We start from the raw sequence: 22,324 nt of genomic DNA on the forward strand, positions 1-22,324 counted from the left end.
CTGTCCCCTACACCCCTCACTGTCTCTGTAACCCAGTCTCTCCCCTACACCCCTCACTGTCTCTGTAACCCAGTCTGTCCCCTACACCCCTCACTGTCTCTGTAACCCAGTCTCTCCTCTACACCCCTCACTGTCTCTGTAACCCAGTCTGTCCCCTACACCCCTCACTGTCTCTGTAACCCAGTCTCTCCCCTACACCCCCTCACTGTCTCTGTAACCCAGTCTCTCCCCTACACCCCCTCACTGTCTCTGTAACCCAGTCTGTTCCCTACACCCCTCACTGTCTCTGTAACCCAGTCTCTCCCCTACACCCCTCACTGTCTCTGTAACCCAGTCTCTCCCCTACACCCCTCACTGTCTCTGTAACCCAGTCTCTCCCCTACACCCCTCACTGTCTCTGTAACCCAGTCTCTCCCCTACACCCCCTCACTGTCTCTGTAACCCAGTCTGTCCCCTACACCCCTCACTGTCTCTGTAACCCAGTCTCTCCCCTACACCCCTCACTGTCTCTGTAACCCAGTCTCTCCCCTACACCCCCTCACTGTCTCTGTAACCCAGTCTGTCCCCTACACCCCTCACTGTCTCTGTAACCCAGTCTCTCCGCTACACCCCCTTACTGTCTCTGTAACCCAGTCTGTCCCCTACACCCCTCACTGTCTCTGTAACCCAGTCTGTCCCCTACACCCCTCACTGTCTCTGTAACCCAGTCTGTCCCCTACACCCCTCACTGTCTCTGTAACCCAGTCTCTCCCCTACACCCCTCACTGTCTCTGTAACCCAGTCTGTTCCCTACACCCCTCACTGTCTCTGTAACCCAGTCTCTCCCCTACACCCCTCACTGTCTCTGTAACCCAGTCTCTCCCCTACACCCCTCACTGTCTCTGTAACCCAGTCTCTCCCCTACACCCCTCACTGTCTCTGTAACCCAGTCTGTTCCCTACACCCCTCACTGTCTCTGTAACCCAGTCTCTCCCCCACACCCCTCACTGTCTCTGTAACCCAGTCTGTTCCCTACACCCCTCACTGTCTCTGTAACCCAGTCTCTCCCCCACACCCCTCACTGTCTCTGTAACCCAGTCTGTTCCCTACACCCCTCACTGTCTCTGTAACCCAGTCTCTCCCTCACACCCCTCACTGTCTCTGTAACCCAGTCTGTTCCCTACACCCCTCACTGTCTCTGTAACCCAGTCTCTCCCCTACACCCCTCACTGTCTCTGTAACCCAGTCTCTCCCCCACACCCCTCACTGTCTCTGTAACCCTGTCTGTCCCCTACACCCCTCACTGTCTCTGTAACCCAGTCTGTTCCCTACACCCCCTTACTGTCTCTGTAACCCAGTCTCTCCCCTACACCCCCTCACTGTCTCTGTAACCCAGTCTGTTCCCTACACCCCTTACTGTCTCTGTAACCCAGTCTCTCCCCTACACCCCTCACTGTCTCTGTAACCCAGTCTCTCCCCTACACCCCCTCACTGTCTCTGTAACCCAGTCTCTCCTCTACACCCCGTCACTGTCTCTGTAACCCAGTCTCTCCCCTACACCCCTCACTGTCTCTGTAACCCAGTCTGTCCCCTACACCCCTCACTGTCTCTGTAACCCAGTCTCTCCCCTACACCCCTCACTGTCTCTGTAACCCAGTCTGTCCCCTACACCCCTCACTGTCTCTGTAACCCAGTCTCTCCCCTACACCCCTCACTGTCTCTGTAACCCAGTCTCTCCCCTACACCCCTCACTGTCTCTGTAACCCAGTCTCTCCCCTACACCCCCTCACTGTCTCTGTAACCCAGTCTCTCCCCTACACCCCCTCACTGTCTCTGTAACCCAGTCTGTTCCCTACACCCCTCACTGTCTCTGTAACCCAGTCTCTCCTCTACACCCCTCACTGTCTCTGTAACTCAGTCTCTCCCCTACACCCCTCACTGTCTCTGTAACCCAGTCTGTCCCCTACACCCCTCACTGCGTCTGTAACCCAGTCTCTCCCCCACACCCCTCACTGTCTCTGTAACCCAGTCTGTCCCCTACACCCCTCACTGTCTCTGTAACCCAGTCTCTCCCCTATACCCCTCACTGTCTCTGTAACCCAGTCTGTTCCCTACACCCCTCACTGTCTCTGTAACCCAGTCTCTCCCCTACACCCCTCACTGTCTCTGTAACCCAGTCTGTTCCCTACACCCCTCACTGTCTCTGTAACCCAGTCTCTCCCTCACACCCCTCACTGTCTCTGTAACCCAGTCTGTTCCCTACACCCCTCACTGTCTCTGTAACCCAGTCTCTCCCCTACACCCCTCACTGTCTCTGTAACCCAGTCTCTCCCCCACACCCCTCACTGTCTCTGTAACCCTGTCTGTCCCCTACACCCCTCACTGTCTCTGTAACCCAGTCTGTTCCCTACACCCCCTTACTGTCTCTGTAACCCAGTCTCTCCCCTACACCCCCTCACTGTCTCTGTAACCCAGTCTGTTCCCTACACCCCTTACTGTCTCTGTAACCCAGTCTCTCCCCTACACCCCTCACTGTCTCTGTAACCCAGTCTCTCCCCTACACCCCCTCACTGTCTCTGTAACACAGTCTCTCCTCTACACCCCGTCACTGTCTCTGTAACCCAGTCTCTCCCCTACACCCCTCACTGTCTCTGTAACCCAGTCTGTCCCCTACACCCCTCACTGCGTCTGTAACCCAGTCTCTCCCCCACACCCCTCACTGTCTCTGTAACCCAGTCTGTCCCCTACACCCCTCACTGTCTCTGTAACCCAGTCTCTCCTCTACACCCCTCACTGTCTCTGTAACCCAGTCTGTCCCCTACACCCCTCACTGTCTCTGTAACCCAGTCTCTCCCCTACACCCCCTCACTGTCTCTGTAACCCAGTCTCTCCCCTACACCCCCTCACTGTCTCTGTAACCCAGTCTGTTCCCTACACCCCTCACTGTCTCTGTAACCCAGTCTCTCCTCTACACCCCTCACTGTCTCTGTAACCCAGTCTCTCCCCTACACCCCTCACTGTCTCTGTAACCCAGTCTCTCCCCTACACCCCTCACTGTCTCTGTAACCCAGTCTCTCCCCTACACCCCCTCACTGTCTCTGTAACCCAGTCTGTCCCCTACACCCCTCACTGTCTCTGTAACCCAGTCTCTCCCCTACACCCCTCACTGTCTCTGTAACCCAGTCTCTCCCCTACACCCCCTCACTGTCTCTGTAACCCAGTCTGTCCCCTACACCCCTCACTGTCTCTGTAACCCAGTCTCTCCGCTACACCCCCTCACTGTCTCTGTAACCCAGTCTGTCCCCTACACCCCTCACTGTCTCTGTAACCCAGTCTGTCCCCTACACCCCTCACTGTCTCTGTAACCCAGTCTGTCCCCTACACCCCTCACTGTCTCTGTAACCCAGTCTCTCCCCTATACCCCTCACTGTCTCTGTAACCCAGTCTGTTCCCTACACCCCTCACTGTCTCTGTAACCCAGTCTCTCCCCTACACCCCTCACTGTCTCTGTAACCCAGTCTCTCCCCTACACCCCTCACTGTCTCTGTAACCCAGTCTGTCCCCTACACCCCTCACTGTCTCTGTAACCCAGTCTCTCCCCTATACCCCTCACTGTCTCTGTAACCCAGTCTCTCCCCTATACCCCTCACTGTCTCTGTAACCCAGTCTCTCCCCTACACCCCCTCACTGTCTCTGTAACCCAGTCTCTCCCCTACACCCCCTCACTGTCTCTGTAACCCAGTCTGTTCCCTACACCCCTCACTGTCTCTGTAACCCAGTCTCTCCTCTACACCCCTCACTGTCTCTGTAACTCAGTCTCTCCCCTACACCCCTCACTGTCTCTGTAACCCAGTCTGTCCCCTACACCCCTCACTGTCTCTGTAACCCAGTCTCTCCCCTACACCCCTCACTGTCTCTGTAACCCAGTCTGTCCCCTACACCCCTCACTGTCTCTGTAACCCAGTCTCTCCCCTATACCCCTCACTGTCTCTGTAACCCAGTCTGTTCCCTACACCCCTCACTGTCTCTGTAACCCAGTCTCTCCCCTACACCCCTCACTGTCTCTGTAACCCAGTCTGTTCCCTACACCCCTCACTGTCTCTGTAACCCAGTCTCTCCCTCACACCCCTCACTGTCTCTGTAACCCAGTCTGTTCCCTACACCCCTCACTGTCTCTGTAACCCAGTCTCTCCCCTACACCCCTCACTGTCTCTGTAACCCAGTCTCTCCCCCACACCCCTCACTGTCTCTGTAACCCTGTCTGTCCCCTACACCCCTCACTGTCTCTGTAACCCAGTCTGTTCCCTACACCCCCTTACTGTCTCTGTAACCCAGTCTCTCCCCTACACCCCCTCACTGTCTCTGTAACCCAGTCTGTTCCCTACACCCCTTACTGTCTCTGTAACCCAGTCTCTCCCCTACACCCCTCACTGTCTCTGTAACCCAGTCTCTCCCCTACACCCCCTCACTGTCTCTGTAACACAGTCTCTCCTCTACACCCCGTCACTGTCTCTGTAACCCAGTCTCTCCCCTACACCCCTCACTGTCTCTGTAACCCAGTCTGTCCCCTACACCCCTCACTGCGTCTGTAACCCAGTCTCTCCCCCACACCCCTCACTGTCTCTGTAACCCAGTCTGTCCCCTACACCCCTCACTGTCTCTGTAACCCAGTCTCTCCTCTACACCCCTCACTGTCTCTGTAACCCAGTCTGTCCCCTACACCCCTCACTGTCTCTGTAACCCAGTCTCTCCCCTACACCCCCTCACTGTCTCTGTAACCCAGTCTCTCCCCTACACCCCCTCACTGTCTCTGTAACCCAGTCTGTTCCCTACACCCCTCACTGTCTCTGTAACCCAGTCTCTCCTCTACACCCCTCACTGTCTCTGTAACCCAGTCTCTCCCCTACACCCCTCACTGTCTCTGTAACCCAGTCTCTCCCCTACACCCCTCACTGTCTCTGTAACCCAGTCTCTCCCCTACACCCCCTCACTGTCTCTGTAACCCAGTCTGTCCCCTACACCCCTCACTGTCTCTGTAACCCAGTCTCTCCCCTACACCCCTCACTGTCTCTGTAACCCAGTCTCTCCCCTACACCCCCTCACTGTCTCTGTAACCCAGTCTGTCCCCTACACCCCTCACTGTCTCTGTAACCCAGTCTCTCCGCTACACCCCCTTACTGTCTCTGTAACCCAGTCTGTCCCCTACACCCCTCACTGTCTCTGTAACCCAGTCTGTCCCCTACACCCCTCACTGTCTCTGTAACCCAGTCTGTCCCCTACACCCCTCACTGTCTCTGTAACCCAGTCTCTCCCCTATACCCCTCACTGTCTCTGTAACCCAGTCTGTTCCCTACACCCCTCACTGTCTCTGTAACCCAGTCTCTCCCCTACACCCCTCACTGTCTCTGTAACCCAGTCTCTCCCCTACACCCCTCACTGTCTCTGTAACCCAGTCTCTCCCCTACACCCCTCACTGTCTCTGTAACCCAGTCTGTTCCCTACACCCCTCACTGTCTCTGTAACCCAGTCTCTCCCCCACACCCCTCACTGTCTCTGTAACCCAGTCTGTTCCCTACACCCCTCACTGTCTCTGTAACCCAGTCTCTCCCCCACACCCCTCACTGTCTCTGTAACCCAGTCTGTTCCCTACACCCCTCACTGTCTCTGTAACCCAGTCTCTCCCTCACACCCCTCACTGTCTCTGTAACCCAGTCTGTTCCCTACACCCCTCACTGTCTCTGTAACCCAGTCTCTCCCCTACACCCCTCACTGTCTCTGTAACCCAGTCTCTCCCCCACACCCCTCACTGTCTCTGTAACCCTGTCTGTCCCCTACACCCCTCACTGTCTCTGTAACCCAGTCTGTTCCCTACACCCCCTTACTGTCTCTGTAACCCAGTCTCTCCCCTACACCCCCTCACTGTCTCTGTAACCCAGTCTGTTCCCTACACCCCTTACTGTCTCTGTAACCCAGTCTCTCCCCTACACCCCACACTGTCTCTGTAACCCAGTCTCTCCCCTACACCCCCTCACTGTCTCTGTAACCCAGTCTCTCCTCTACACCCCGTCACTGTCTCTGTAACCCAGTCTCTCCCCTACACCCCTCACTGTCTCTGTAACCCAGTCTGTCCCCTACACCCCTCACTGCGTCTGTAACCCAGTCTCTCCCCCACAGCCCTCACTGTCTCTGTAACCCAGTCTGTCCCCTACACCCCTCACTGTCTCTGTAACCCAGTCTCTCCTCTACACCCCTCACTGTCTCTGTAACCCAGTCTCTCCCCTACACCCCTCACTGTCTCTGTAACCCAGTCTCTCCCCTACACCCCCTCACTGTCTCTGTAACCCAGTCTCTCCCCTACACCCCCTCACTGTCTCTGTAACCCAGTCTGTTCCCTACACCCCTCACTGTCTCTGTAACCCAGTCTCTCCTCTACACCCCTCACTGTCTCTGTAACTCAGTCTCTCCCCTACACCCCTCACTGTCTCTGTAACCCAGTCTCTCCCCTACACCCCTCACTGTCTCTGTAACCCAGTCTCTCCCCTACACCCCCTCACTGTCTCTGTAACACAGTCTCTCCTCTACACCCCCTCACTGTCTCTGTAACCCAGTCTGTCCCCTACACCCCTCACTGTCTCTGTAACCCAGTCTCTCCCCTACACCCCTCACTGTCTCTGTAACCCAGTCTCTCCCCCACACCCCTCACTGTCTCTGTAACCCAGTCTGTCCCCTACACCCCTCACTGCGTCTGTAACCCTGTCTGTCCCCTACACCCCTCACTGTCTCTGTAACCCAGTCTGTCCCCTACACCCCTCACTGTCTCTGTAACCCTGTCTGTCCCCTACACCCCTCACTGTCTCTGTAACCCAGTCTGTCCCCTACACCCCTCACTGTCTCTGTAACCCAGTCTCTCCCCTACACCCCTCACTGTCTCTGTAACCCAGTCTCTCCCCTACACCCCCTCACTGTCTCTGTAACCCAGTCTGTCCCCTACACCCCTCACTGTCTCTGTAACCCAGTCTCTCCCCTACACCCCCTTACTGTCTCTGTAACCCAGTCTGTCCCCTACACCCCTCACTGTCTCTGTAACCCAGTCTCTCCCCTACACCCCTCACTGTCTCTGTAACCCAGTCTGTCCCCTACACCCCTCACTGTCTCTGTAACCCAGTCTGTTCCCTACACCCCTCACTGTCTCTGTAACCCAGTCTCTCCCCCACACCCCTCACTGTCTCTGTAACCCAGTCTGTTCCCTACACCCCTCACTGTCTCTGTAACCCAGTCTCTCCCTCACACCCCTCACTGTCTCTGTAACCCAGTCTGTTCCCTACACCCCTCACTGTCTCTGTAACCCAGTCTCTCCCCTACACCCCTCACTGTCTCTGTAACCCAGTCTCTCCCCCACACCCCTCACTGTCTCTGTAACCCTGTCTGTCCCCTACACCCCTCACTGTCTCTGTAACCCAGTCTGTTCCCTACACCCCCTTACTGTCTCTGTAACCCAGTCTCTCCCCTACACCCCCTCACTGTCTCTGTAACCCAGTCTGTTCCCTACACCCCTTACTGTCTCTGTAACCCAGTCTCTCCCCTACACCCCTCACTGTCTCTGTAACCCAGTCTCTCCCCTACACCCCCTCACTGTCTCTGTAACCCAGTCTCTCCTCTACACCCCGTCACTGTCTCTGTAACCCAGTCTCTCCCCTACACCCCTCACTGTCTCTGTAACCCAGTCTGTCCCCTACACCCCTCACTGCGTCTGTAACCCAGTCTCTCCCCCACACCCCTCACTGTCTCTGTAACCCAGTCTGTCCTCTACACCCCTCACTGTCTCTGTAACCCAGTCTCTCCTCTACACCCCTCACTGTCTCTGTAACCCAGTCTGTCCCCTACACCCCTCACTGTCTCTGTAACCCAGTCTCTCCCCTACACCCCCTCACTGTCTCTGTAACCCAGTCTGTTCCCTACACCCCTCACTGTCTCTGTAACCCAGTCTCTCCTCTACACCCCTCACTGTCTCTGTAACCCAGTCTCTCCCCTACACCCCTCACTGTCTCTGTAACCCAGTCTCTCCCCTACACCCCTCACTGTCTCTGTAACCCAGTCTCTCCCCTACACCCCCTCACTGTCTCTGTAACCCAGTCTCTCCTCTACACCCCCTCACTGTCTCTGTAACCCAGTCTGTCCCCTACACCCCTCACTGTCTCTGTAACCCAGTCTCTCCCCTACACCCCTCACTGTCTCTGTAACCCAGTCTCTCCCCCACACCCCTCACTGTCTCTGTAACCCAGTCTGTCCCCTACACCCCTCACTGTCTCTGTAACCCAGTCTCTCCCCTACACCCCTCACTGTCTCTGTAACCCAGTCTCTCCCCTACACCCCTCACTGTCTCTGTAACCCAGTCTCTCCTCTACACCCCGTCACTGTCTCTGTAACCCAGTCTCTCCCCTACACCCCTCACTGTCTCTGTAACCCAGTCTGTCCCCTACACCCCTCACTGCGTCTGTAACCCTGTCTGTCCCCTACACCCCTCACTGTCTCTGTAACCCAGTCTGTCCCCTACACCCCTCACTGTCTCTGTAACCCTGTCTGTCCCCTACACCCCTCACTGTCTCTGTAACCCAGTCTGTCCCCTACACCCCTCACTGTCTCTGTAACCCAGTCTCTCCCCTACACCCCTCACTGTCTCTGTAACCCAGTCTCTCCCCTACACCCCCTCACTGTCTCTGTAACCCAGTCTCTCCCCTACACCCCTCACTGTCTCTGTAACCCAGTCTCTCCCCCACACCCCTCACTGTCTCTGTAACCCAGTCTCTCCTCTACACCCCGTCACTGTCTCTGTAACCCAGTCTCTCCCCTACACCCCTCACTGTCTCTGTAACCCAGTCTGTCCCCTACACCCCTCACTGCGTCTGTAACCCTGTCTGTCCCCTACACCCCTCACTGTCTCTGTAACCCAGTCTCTCCCCTACACCCCTCACTGTCTCTGTAACCCAGTCTGTTCCCTACACCCCTCACTGTCTCTGTAACCCAGTCTCTCCCCTACACCCCTCACTGTCTCTGTAACCCAGTCTCTCCCCTACACCCCCTTACTGTCTCTGTAACCCAGTCTCTCCCCTACACCCCTCACTGTCTCTGTAACCCAGTCTCTCCCCTACACCCCCTTACTGTCTCTGTAACCCAGTCTCTCCCCTACACCCCCTCACTGTCTCTGTAACCCAGTCTCTCCCCTACACCCCTCACTGCGTCTGTAACCCTGTCTGTCCCCTACACCCCTCACTGTCTCTGTAACCCAGTCTCTCCCCTACACCCCCTCACTGTCTCTGTAACCCAGTCTCTCCTCTACACCCCGTCACTGTCTCTGTAACCCAGTCTCTCCCCTACACCCCTCACTGTCTCTGTAACCCAGTCTGTCCCCTACACCCCTCACTGCGTCTGTAACCCTGTCTGTCCCCTACACCCCTCACTGTCTCTGTAACCCAGTCTCTCCCCTACACCCCTCACTGTCTCTGTAACCCTGTCTGTCCCCTACACCCCTCACTGTCTCTGTAACCCAGTCTGTCCCCTACACCCCTCACTGTCTCTGTAACCCAGTCTCTCCCCTATACCCTTCACGATCTCTGTAACCCAGTCTCTCCCCTACACCCCTCACTGCGTTTGTAACCCTGTCTGTCCCCTACACCCCTCACTATCTCTGTAACCCAGTCTGTCCCCTACACCCCTCACTGTCTCTGTAACCCAGTCTCTCCCCTACGCCCCTCACTGTCTCTGTAACCTCCTTCTTTGCTTACACCCCTCGCTTCTCTGTAACCCCCTTCCTCTCTTCCCTACACCCCTCCTGACTAAAATAACCCCCTTCAGTCCCAACACCCCACCCTACCTCTTTAACCCCATCCCTCCCCTACACCCTTCCCTGTCTCTGTAAGCTCCGCTCGCCCCTCCCAACCTTCCCTACCCCCCTTCTGTCTCTGTAACCCTTCTCTACCCTCCCTACACCCCACCTTGTCTCTGTATCCCGTCCATGCCCTACACCCCTCCCTGTCTCCATGTTTTTTGAGTGGTCCAGTATTGCGGGGTGCCGGACTGCATCTGCCCGCGGATTGACTCAGTGCTTCTGGCTGTGCTGAGTGTGGGTGACTGACCTCACCCGAGCATTTGCCCCCAGCCCCTCCCGCTCGTTGGCTCTGATTTATTCCTGAGCGATGGCTGCTTTGTTTCCCTAGAGGTTTGTCTGGCACGCAGTGAGTCTTGCCTTTGTTTCTGGTGTACCCAGGCTGCCGCCGAGGTGAATGTGTTAATCAAGATGGTGGACAACGTGTTGGATCACGTGGTGACCTCCATGGAAGGGGATCCGAACTTGCCAGTCAGGATTGAAGGGACCTCGCCAGTGGCTGGTGAGAGTTTTAACACCTCTTTCTGACCCTTAACCCCTGACCCCTGACCCAACCTGACCTCTGACCTAATCCCAGACTCCATGGCCAAATCCCTGACCCCCCCCAACCCCCGTCACCTGTGATTTGACCCCTGACCTAAAGCCCACTCCCAACACACTTCCTACCCTGACTCCAACATCATAGTTAGATGGGGCCCTGTCCCAGGACAAGCCCAACCCTTCCACTGGAAGCAGTCTTTCTCTTTTGTCAAGCTTCTGCACCATAAATGAACATCCCTGTCTGACCTCTAAACCTGGTCCACTCCTCGTCCTGGTCCTATCTCCTCTCAGCCCTGCTCCTCTGGAAAGTGAAGAACCTCTCTCTCTCTGTGACCCAGATAAAGCTCCCCTTCCCCTTAGGATCCCGGGCTCACTACTGAACCCACCGGGTTCATGGAGTCATAGAACGCTACAGTGCAGAAGCAGGCCCTTCAGCCCATCTAGCCCCTGCCGAACTATTAATCTGCCTAGTAAGATTGCTCACCTCTCTGCTTTTTGTTAATTGGCAATCCGCCCCAACAGTGCTGGAATGGGTGACATGGGATTGTGCCCCTTTTAGGGGTAAAAGTCGTGTGCTAATATAATCGGCCTCCTCCTGTTCGCAGACTACTTGTTGGTGAAGGTTGCAGATGGTTCCATCCTTTCCAGCTACCGTTTCCCCTTGCAAGGACTCAGCTACATCTTCATCCCCGGAGAGGCTTTTCACAGTAAGAGTAAGTTGTCTCTGATGGAGGGTCTGCTCCCCCTCACCTGGGGTCCACAGACTCTGGGACTGCGCAGAAGCTCCCAGCCGAAGTCGCTGCAGCACTGCGGTCCGGTGGCGCTGGGGTGGAAGGTGTGTCGTCAGTGAACGGGGGAAACGCTTTCAACTCAGTCTCTCATTGTCCCTCTGGGGAACAAGAAGTATCGGAGGAAGCCTGGTTTCTCCACTATTTCCAGTGTGGTTCGGGCTTCTGCTGTTGTCTGGTCCCTTCCACCATCAGGGAGGAGGTGCAAGAGCCTGAAGACCCACATGCAACATTTTAGGAACAGCTGCTTCCCCTCCAGTATCTGAATGGTCCATGAAGCCATGACCACTACCTCACGATTTTTGCTATTTTTTGCACTACTAATTAAATTTGTATATATCTCACAGACAGTACTGTGCAGAAGTCTCAGGCACAGATATACAGCTCGGGTGCCTAAGACTTCTGCACAGTACTTATTTGTCAATGTGGAGTAGAGAGCGAGTTTGTAAATCTGGGATGGGAGCAAAGGATGTTGAGAATGGTGAGGGTGGAGCGCCGTGGGAGGGGTGGGGACAGGTGGCAGAGAAGGAGTGTCAGGAGCTGGGGGTGGGGGGCGTGGCCCTGGTACAGACACACTCAGCCCTGAGACACCAGGCAAGGTCATTTGATTCCAAACAATTGGTTTATTGATCATTACAGAATGTCTCTCTGGTGCTCCCTGCTCCCTCCCCTCTCCCTTCCCCTTTTCCCAACCACGATTCCCCTCTCCCTGCCCCCTTCCCACTCTCAGTCCACAATAGAGACCCAGATCAGAATCAGGTTTATCATCACACACATATGTCATGAAATCTGTGTTTTTTTTGCAACAGCTGTACAGTGCGATACATAAAATTACTACAGTACTGTGATGTGCAAAGCTCTTAGGCACCCTGGCTGTATATACGTGCCTAACACTTTTGATCAGTACTTTAGTGATTTTATGTATTACACTGTACTGCTGCTGCAAAAAAAAACAATTTTCATGACATACGTGAGTGATGATTAACCTGATTCTGTATAAACAGGATATATATATTTATTGTGATTTGTAGTATATTTTATGTGTTGTGCTGTGTTACTGCCACAGAACCATACGTTTCATGACATACGTGTGTGATAATGGACCTGAATCTGATTGGTCCCCTTGGCCCGGCCCAGTCCTCTTTAGCCAACATTCAACCCATCCCATTACATGGGTGTGTTGACATTGGAGAGGTTTCACAGGAGGTTCATGAAAATCATTCCAGGAAGGAAAGGCTTGTCATTTGAGGAGTGTTTGATGGCACTGGGCAATGTTCCCTCTAATTTTTAGTAGTCAGTGTGCGCAAAAATCTTATGTCGTGCAAATTTTTTTCCTGTGACAAAAGAATGTGTGCACTGAATGCACATATGGCACAGTTTATGTAGGTTTACAAAATATTTGACATAAAACTGCACAGAATAACAACAAAATTACATACATATTTAAATCACTCAGTTATTTGTTTCTCTCTCCTGTCTTTGGCATTTACCCATTCTTTGTAAACTCTATCTAGACTAACAGAACTTCCATCCAATTGATAGCTTTTGATTCTCATTAACATATCCAAATGATATTCACCTAAACAGTTTCTCAGCTTGTTTTTGAGTTGATTCATTAGGCTAAAACCTCACTCACAGACCGCACTAGACGCAAGAAAGGTTGCCCCAATGTCCATCAACTGTGCAAGGTCGCAAGACTGTTCATTTTGAAGTACAAATGCCACCATTTGAGCAAAGTTTGAAATCAGTGTGGATTTAATTTTTTCTTGCACGGAAAATTTGAAATCATTAAACTGTCTTGCTATTACAGTATTTTCAGCTAGAAAATCATGATATTTTAGACACAAGGCATTAACTTGTTCATCGCCAAATGTGAAGTCACAATCTGCAATTGCGGAGAAATCAAAAACAGACCATTCTAAATGAACACAAAGACTATTTTATAAACGTCAACAGCGAACTTGTATCTACTGTGACGTTTTCTTCACGTTGTTGGCTTAGCAAAACTTTAACTTTGTCACTCCATGAAACATTGTCTCCCAGATACTGCTTTCTTATCTTGTTAATTTTGCCTCGCGCAAAATGAAGTGAATCTTGCAGCTAGTTCATCAAAGACATCACTTAAAACCTGTAAAGCTACTTTATATGTGATGTTTATCAACTTCTTGTGACAGTATTTAGCCACAGGGTCATTTGACTGATCTTTTTCAATAAAAACTTTATGATATGAATACTGTCCGCCAAAGACGGCTGCCACCATGATGCAGCTGTACAGACCGGAACAGGAAAGGTGAGGAGACGTAAATTAGTGACGTACATTGTGGTATTTGAAAAACCGAGCAACTAGTTGCAGAAACATTTAGCTAAAAGATTATTTTCAATAAGTATAATTATTAATTACTACATTATTTTAGGTAACTAACCTTTTGTGCGCACATTAATTTCCTTTGTGCGCTGGTTGAAAAACGTGTATGCTCGCGCACTCGCGCACAGCTTAGAGGGAACATAGGCTCTGGGCCTGTATTCACTGTAATTCAGTAGAATGAGGGGTTACCTCATTGAAACCTATCGAATGGTGAAAGTTCTTGATAGAGTGGATGTGAAGAGGATGTTTCCTATGGTAGGGGAATCTATGACCAGAGGACACAGCCTCAGAATAGAGGGGCGTCCATTTAGAAAGGAGATGAGGAGGAAGTTCTTGAGCCAGAGAATGATGAATCCGAGGAATCTGTTACCACTGGTGGTTTGGAGGCTGAGTCGTTGGGTATATTTAAGGAAGAGGTTGATAGATTCTAGATTAGTCAGGACATGAAAGGATACGGGGAGAAGACAGGAGATTGGGGCTGAGAGGAGTCATTTATCAGCCATGATGAAATGGCGGAGCAGACATGTTAGGCTCAGCGGCCTAATTCTGCTCTTTTATCTTATGATCTTAGACTTAGAACAACTTAAAATTTGGGACGCAATGTTGTTGGGATTGAAGACCCAAGAGGATGAAGGGTTAGAGATTCCAGACTCCCTTCCCTCTCCACCACCAGCACATTTTACCACTGGGAGCACCTCGGCTCTGAACAAAGTGGAGTCCTTGTTTGCAAGGGCAACTTGGGAGAAGGCGCCAGAAGCTGAATTAGAATTTTTATTTTCTGTTGGGTGGTCTCCAACCTGATGGCATGAATATTGATTTCTGCTTCATTTAAAAAAAAATCCTTTTCCCTCCCTCCCTTCTATTCCCCACTCTGGCCTCTTACCTCTTCTCCTCACCTGTCTATTGCCTTCCCGTGGGTCCCCTCCTCCTTCCCTTTCCCCAATTATCCACTCTGCTCTCCTACCAGATTCCTTCCTCTCCAGCCCTTGACCTTCCCTCCCACCTGGCTTCACCTATCACCTACCAGCTTGTCCTCCTTCCCCTCCCCCCAGCCTTTTATTCTAATATCTTTCCCCTTCCTATCCAGTCCTGATGAAGGGCCTCAGCCCAAAATAGTGACTGTTTATTCCTCCCCACAGATGCTACCTGAGCCGCTGAGTTCCTCCAGTGTTTTGTGTGTGTTGCTCTGGATTCAGAATCAGGTTTAATATTGCCGGCATTGTGCTGTGAAATTTGTCATTATACAGAAGCAGTACTGCAATGCATTTGCAGACTTTCTCACGTTTAGGGTTTTTAATTTCTCTGTGTTTTATTTTGAGATATTTATTGAGCGCTTGCAGTGACCAAACAGCTCCCCACACCTCTAGTGACCCAGGTTCCACCCTGAAATCAGGTGCAGTCTGTGTGGAGTTTGCACGGTCCCCCCCGGGTGATCTGGTTTCCTCCCACATTCCAAAGCCGTGTGGGATTGGTAGCTTCATTGATGGCTGTACATGGATGATAGGGGTACGGAGGGCTCTGGTCCTGGTCTAGGTTGATGGGAGTTGGCAGTTTACATGGACTAGATGGGCTGAAGGGCCTGTTTCTGTGCTGTACTTTCTGTGATTCTATGGCTCTAAGGTGAGGTTAGTGCTGGTACAGTAACATAGTAGTTAAGGCAATCAAGTTAAGTTAAATTTATTGTCATTTAACTATATACATGTATACTGTCAAATGAGACATTTCTGTGGACACAGTATAGTACACATAACATACAATAAATTAGGAAAGTAAGGATAGAATCTACAGATGGATTACACATAAATAAACAAAGTGCATGGATTAAATCTTGAAAAGTACAGAACAGATTAACTGGTGACACTTTGAATGTGATGCAGCAGGGAGCTCAGAAGCCTAATGGCCTGAGGGAAGAAACTGTTTTATCCTGACTGTTCTTGTCTTTATGCATCGGAGTCTCCTGCCTGATGGTAGAAAGTCAAAGAAGGTGCTGGATGGATGGCTGGGATTGTTGATAATACTAAGGGCCCTGCGTATGCAGCGCTCCTGATAAATGTCCCCGATGGATGGGGATCCCTTTGATCCTCTCGGCCCTTCTCACAGTCCTTGTCGGGACTTCCGGAATCAGAATCAGGTTTATTATCACCGGCATGTAACGTGAAATTTGTTAGCAGCAGCAGCAGTTCAATGCAATACATAATACAGAAGAGAAAAAAATAAAATAATAATAATAATAATAATAAGTAAATAAGTAAATCTTATTCAGTATACTTTATACAGTATACGTATATTGAATAGATTTTAAATCGTGCAAGAGACAGAAATACTATATGTTAAAAAAAAAGTAAGGTAGTGTCCAAGGGTTCAATGTCCGTTTAGGAATCAGATGGCAGAGGGGAAGAAGCTGTTCCTGAATTGCTGAGTGTGTGTCTTCAGGCTTCTGTACCTCCTTCCTGATGGTAACAGTGAGAAAAGGGCATGTCCTGGGTGCTGGACACTGCCTTAATAATGGACACTGCCTTTCTGAGACATCGTTCCCTGAAGATGTCCTGGGTACTTGTAGGCTGGTACCCTAGATGGAGCCGACTAAATTCACAACCCTCTGCAGCTTCTTTCAGTCCTGTGCAGTAGCCCCTCCATACCAGACAGTGATGCAGCCTGTCAGAATGCTCTCCATGGTACAACTATAGAAGTTTTTGAGTGTATTTGTTGACAAACCAAATTTCTTCAAACTCCTAATGAAGTATAGTTGCTGTCTTGACTTCCGGTCTGATGCTTGGCTGCTCCCATACCAGATGGAGATGCAACTTGTCAGGACACTCCCAGTGGTGCTCCTGGGTAAAACGCAGTTAAGATGGAGTGTGGGTAGGGAGAGGTGTCAGCCTCCTCAGGAAGTGGAGATGCTGCTGTGCCTATTAAGGGACCAGGTGAGGTCATCTGTGACGTGAACTCCCAGGAACTTGGTGCACTTAACTCTCTCTATGGAGGGACCATGTGTTTGCAGAGGGGAATGGTTCATCTGCACCTTCCTGAAGTCCACAGTGCTGTTATAGCATCAGCAACTGGGGTTCAACCTATCGACAAGCCGTTTGTGTGTTTACCCTGTAACTGTGTGGGTTTCCTCTGGGCGACCAGGTTTCCTCCCATGTTCCAAAGACGTCCTGGTCAGCGCTGGTGAGTCGTGGGCACGCTACGTTGGCGCCAGAAGCTTGGCAACTGTTGTGGGCTGCCCCCACACATCCTCGAACTGGATTTTGTCTTTGATGCAAACGAGGCATTTCAATGTTTGTTTCAAAGGTTCAAAGGTTCATTTATTATTAAAGAACGTGTGCAGTATACAACCCTGAGATTCTCCTTCTCCAGATGGCCATGAAACAAAAAGAAAACCCGTGGAAGTCAGTTCAGAGAGAAACATCAAACCCAGCCCCCCCTGCACAAAAAAAATGCAGCAAGGTCATCAACCTTCTACCTCCCCCCCCCAGCACCCCTTCTCCCGCACAAAACGCAACAAGAACATCGGCCCCCAAATCCCCCCTCCCCCTCTCCCTGATCGACTTACTGCCCGTTAGGGCGCTGGCGTTTAGGGTAGCATGAAGATCCTCCATCTTTGGCAGTGTTCAGGGCTTCATCATGCCAATAGCTTCCTCTCGGTTTTCACTACTGTCAGTCATGCAAGTCCCGGGTGGAGACTCAGGAATACCGTCACACTCAGATGTAGAAGGATTCTTCATTGCTGTTTCGGTAACAATTTCATTTTACCAGTCAGGGTTGCTAGCCCTGAGCTGAACCTCCAAACCAGGAGATCTCTTTGCCTGTCCTCTACCCTTTGACCTGTTTGACATGGGTGACCCTACCAAGAGCCAAAGCATAAAGCCCTGACTCCAGCCAACATAGCTCTCCAGGCAATTGAGGCACACAAGCCCCCAAACCCTACGACAAAGTTGTAGTCCTCTTGGACGACCTTATCTATGCCTCTCATAACCTTATAAACCTCTGTCAGATCTCACTCAGCCCTTGCCACTCCAGAGAAAACAGCCCAAGTTTGTCCAACCTTTCATTATTACACATGCCCTCAAATCCAGGCAGCATCCTGGTGAAACTATTCTGCACCCTCTCCAAAACCTCAACACCCTCCTTACAGTGGGGTGACCAGAACTGCACACAGTTCTCCAAAAGTGTTGGGTGTGGTACTGGGGAGTGAGATTGGACTGAGTGAGGTACGGGGAGAGTGGGATTGGACTGGGCTTGATATGGGGGGGGGAACGGGGAGAGTTGAGATTGGATTGGGTTGGGTAGTGGGGGAGTGAGTTTGGACTGGGTGGGGTACAGGGGAGTGAGATTGGACTGGGTTGGGTTTGACTTTGTTGTAACAGTACAATGCAATACATAATAATAGAGAAAAAAGACCCTGAATTACAGTTAATTTTATATATAGAAATTAAATAAGTAGTGCAGAGAAAATAGAAATAAAAAATAGTGAGGTAGTGTTCATGGGTTCAATGTCCATTCAGAAATCGGATGGCAGAGGGGAAGAAGCTGTTCCTGAATCATTGATTGTGTGTCTTCAGGCTCCTGTACCTCCTTCCTGATGATGGCAATGAGAAGAGGGCATGTCCTAGGTAGTGGGGTCCTTAATGATGGATGCTACCTTTTGAGACCTGGTCCTTGAAGATGTCCTGGACACAGTGGAGGCTCGTGCCCGTGATGGAATTGACTAATTTTACAACTCTCTGCACTTTCTTTTGATCCTGTGCAGTAGCTTCCCCACCCCCATCCTGTACCAATTGGTGATGCTGCCAGTTAGAATGCTCTCCACAGTACATCTGTAGAAATTTGTGAGTGCTTTTGGTGTCATACCCAATCTCCTCAAACTCCTAATGAAGTAGAGCTGCTATTGTGTTTTCTTTATAATTAGATCAATATGTTGGGCCCAGGATAGGTTTTCAGAAATGCTGAGACCCAGGAACTTGAAACTGCTCACTCTTTCCACTGCTGATCCCTCAGTAGGGTGTGTGTAACCTCAACTTGCCTTTCCTGAAGTCCACAGGCAATTCCCTGGTCTTCCTGATGCTGAGTGAAAGTTGTTGTTGCAACACCACTCACCCAGCTGATATACCTCACCTCTGTACACCTCCTCGTCACCATCTGAAGTTTTGCCAACGATAGTTGTGTCAAATTTATAGATGTATAGAGGATTATTGATATTAATAAATTTGAAAGAGTACAGAGAAAGTTTACAAAGTCGTTGTTGGGACTTGTGGACTAGAGTTACAGGGAGAAGTTGAAATGTTAGGATTTTATTCCCTGGAGCGAAGGAATGAGGGGAGATTTGATTGAGAAATACATAATAATGAGGGGTATAGATAGGGCAAATGCAAACAGGCTTTTTCCACTGGGTTGGGTGAGACTTGAGCAAGAGAAAATCTGCGGAAGTCTAAGCAACACATACAATATGCTGGAGGAAATCAGCAACCAGGCAGCAACTATGGAAAAGGGTAAACAGTTGACATTTTAGACCGAGACCCTTCATCGGGACTCAGTGAAGGGTCTCGACCCGAAACTTTGACTACTTACTCTTTTCCTTAGATGCTGCCTGGGTTGCTGATTTGGACAAGCTTGGGCTGTTTTCTCTGGAGCAGCAGAGGCTGAGGGGAGCTCTGAGAGAGGTTTATAAGAGGCATAGGTAGAGTCGACCGACAATACCTTTTCCCCAGGGTAGTAGTGTCCAACACCAGAGAGCACTCATTTAAGTTGAGAGGTGGTAATTTCAAAGCAGGTGTGAAGAACAAGTTTTTTACACAGAGTGGTGGGTGTCTGGAATGAGCTGCCTGGGGTGGTGGGTGGAGGCAGAAACATTGGAGATTTTTAAGAGACGTTTAGATAGGTACATGATTGTGAGGAAAATGGAAGGATCTGGACATTGTCTAGCCAGAAGGGATTACTTTAGTTGGTCTTTTGATCACTAATTTAATTGGTTCAGCACAACATTGTGGGCTGAAGGGCCTTTTCCTGAGCTCTACTGTTCTATGCTCTAAGCCCCTCTCTCCCATCTGCCCAGGCGTGTGGAAAAGGGCTGCGCATTCCCTGATCCCCCCCCCTCCCCTGAGCCCCTCCAGCAAGGGATGGTGGGGCCCGAGCGACCAACCACCTCCCGTTGCCCAGGGAACAAACTAATTCTTAATGAGGTAATTCCGAATGCTGTCATTTCCTCCTCAATTTTCCTTTATGCATTTTTTGGCTGAAGTGTAATCAGATCTGGAAATGTTTGCACATTGTGTGAGCCAGTGTATGATAACGCCAGCAGCTGGGGTGGTGGGGAATTGCCTTGGCCTGCTCCCTCGGACATTCGGGGGGGCTGATTTCCCCCTTGGGGCCAGGCTGCTGAGGTTTACCTCTCTGTGTTAGTTGTATCTGGGGGCTCAACAGTCCAATTCTGTCCCTCAACCTCTCCACCCCTTACTGCTGGGGGTTAGATTTCCTGGATCTTAAAGTCTCAGTTGGAGGTATTGAAAAGGCAGTGACCAAATCCCACACCACTCCTCTCTTAACCCACTGTTTATTCAATATTCAGGATTGTTTAATGTTATTTCCAGTACACAAGTATAAAGGAGAACAGAATACTGTAATGCTGCCGTGAAAGAAAAACAAATTTCATGACATATGTGAGTGATGATAAACCTGATTCTGATATGACAATAGACAATAGACAATAGGTGCAGGAGTAGGCCGTTTGGCTCTTTGAGCCAGCACCAACATTCACTGTGATCATGGCTGATCATCTACTATCAGTATCCAGTTCCTGCCTTATCCTCATAACCTTTGATTCCACTATCTTTAAGAGCTCTATCCATCTCTTTTTTGAAAGCGTCCAGAGACTTGGCCTCCACTGCCTTCTGGGGCAGAGCATTCCATATATCCACCACTCTCAGGGTAAAAAAGTTTTTCCTCAACTCCGTTCTAAATGGCCTACCCCTTATTCTTAAACTGTGGCCTCTGGTTCTGGACTCACCCATCAGCGGGAACATGCTTCCTGCCTGCAGCGTGTCCAATCCCTTAATAATCTTATATGTTTCAATAAGATCCCCTCTCAGCCTTCTGAATTCCAGTGTATACAAGCCCAGTCGCTCCAATCTTTTGACATATGACAGTCCCGCCATCCCAGGAATTAACCTCATGAACCTCTGCTGCACTCCCTCAATAGCAAGAATGTCCTTCCTCAAATTTGGAGACCAAAACTGCACACAGTACTCCAGGTGTGGTCTCACCAGGGCCCTGTACAACTGCAGAAGGACCTCTTTGCTCTTATACACAATTCTCCTTGTTATGAAGGCCAGCATGCTATTAGCTTTTTTCACTGCCTGCTGTACTTGCATACTTGCTTTCAGTGACTGATGTACAAGAACACCTAGATCTCGTTGTGCTTCCCCTTTTCCTAACTTGACTCCATTTAGATAATAATCTGCCTTCCCGTTCTTACCACCAAAGTGGATAACCTCACACTTATCCACATTAAACTGCATCTGCCATGCATCTGCCCACTCACCCAGCCTGTCCAAGTCACTCTGCATTCTCATAACATCCTCTTTACATTTCACACTGCCTCCCAGCTTTGTGTCATCAGCAAATTTGCTAATGTTACTTTCAACTCCCTCATCTAAATCATTAATATATATTGCAAACAGCTGCGGTCCCAGCACTGAACCCTGCGGTACCCCACTGGTCACCGCCTGCCATTCTGAAAGGGACCCATTAATCGCTACTCTTTGTTTTCTGTCAGCCAGCCAATTTTCAATCCATGTCAGTACTCTGCCCCAATACCATGTGCCCTAATTTTGCCCACTAATCTCCTATGTGGGACTTTATCAAAGGCTTTCTGAAAGTCCAGGTACGCTACATCCACTGGCTCTCCCTTGTCCATTTTTATAGTTACATCCTCAAAAATTTCCAGAAGATTAGTCAGGCATGATTTCCCCTTCGTAAATCCATGCTGACTCGGACCAATCCTGCTACTGCTATCCAGATGTGTCGTAATTTCATCTTTTATATTTGACTCCAGCATCTTTCCCACCACCGACGTCAGGCTAACCGGTCTATAATTCCCTGTTTTCTCTCTTCCTCCCTTCTTGAAGACAGGGACAACATTAGCCACCCTCCAATCCCCAGGAACTGATCCTGAATCTATGGAACATTGGAAAATGATTACCAATGCGTCCACGATTTCTAAAGCCACCTCCTTAAGTACCCTGGGATGCAGACCATCAGGTCCCGGGGACTTATCAACCTTCAGACCCAACAGTCAATCCAATACCATTTCCTGCCTAGTATAAATTTCCTTCAGTTCATCCATTACCCTAGGTCCTTTGGCCACTATTATATCTGGGAGATTGTTTGTGTCTTCCCTAGTGAAGACAGATCCAAAGTACCTGTTCAACTCGTCTGCCATTTCCTTGTTCCACATAATAAATTCACCCACTTCTGTCTTCAAGGGCCCAATTTTGGTCTTAACTATTTTTCTCCTTTTCACATACCTAAAGAAGCTTTTACTATCCTCCTTTATATTCTTGGCTAGTTTTCTCCGCGTATTGCCCTTTTAGTTACCTTCTGTTGCTCTTTAAAAGTTTCCCAATCCTCCGGCTTCCCACTTGTCTTTGCTATGTTATATTTCTTCTCTTTTATTTTTATGCTGTCCATTACTTCCCTTGTCAGCCACGGCCTCCCCTTACTCCCCTTAGGATCTTTCTTCCTCTTTGGAATGAACTGATCCTGCACCTT

The 22,324-nt window shown here is 50.5% G+C and overlaps 1 protein-coding gene across 1 annotated transcript in view; it reads left to right on the plus strand.

Annotated features, from left to right (window-relative positions):
* adgrd1 (adhesion G protein-coupled receptor D1) overlaps positions 1-22,324 on the plus strand; it is a 200,578-nt gene that overhangs the window by 45,143 nt on the left and 133,111 nt on the right. Inside the window, exons 7-8 of the mRNA XM_063073236.1 lie at positions 10,244-10,364; positions 11,008-11,115. Coding sequence (XP_062929306.1) covers positions 10,244-10,364; positions 11,008-11,115 — 229 coding nt within the window. The remainder of the gene's footprint in view (positions 1-10,243; positions 10,365-11,007; positions 11,116-22,324) is intronic.

Source organism: Mobula hypostoma, chromosome 21 (genome assembly GCF_963921235.1).
Source record: "Mobula hypostoma chromosome 21, sMobHyp1.1, whole genome shotgun sequence".
Lineage (NCBI taxonomy): Eukaryota > Metazoa > Chordata > Chondrichthyes > Myliobatiformes > Myliobatidae > Mobula > Mobula hypostoma.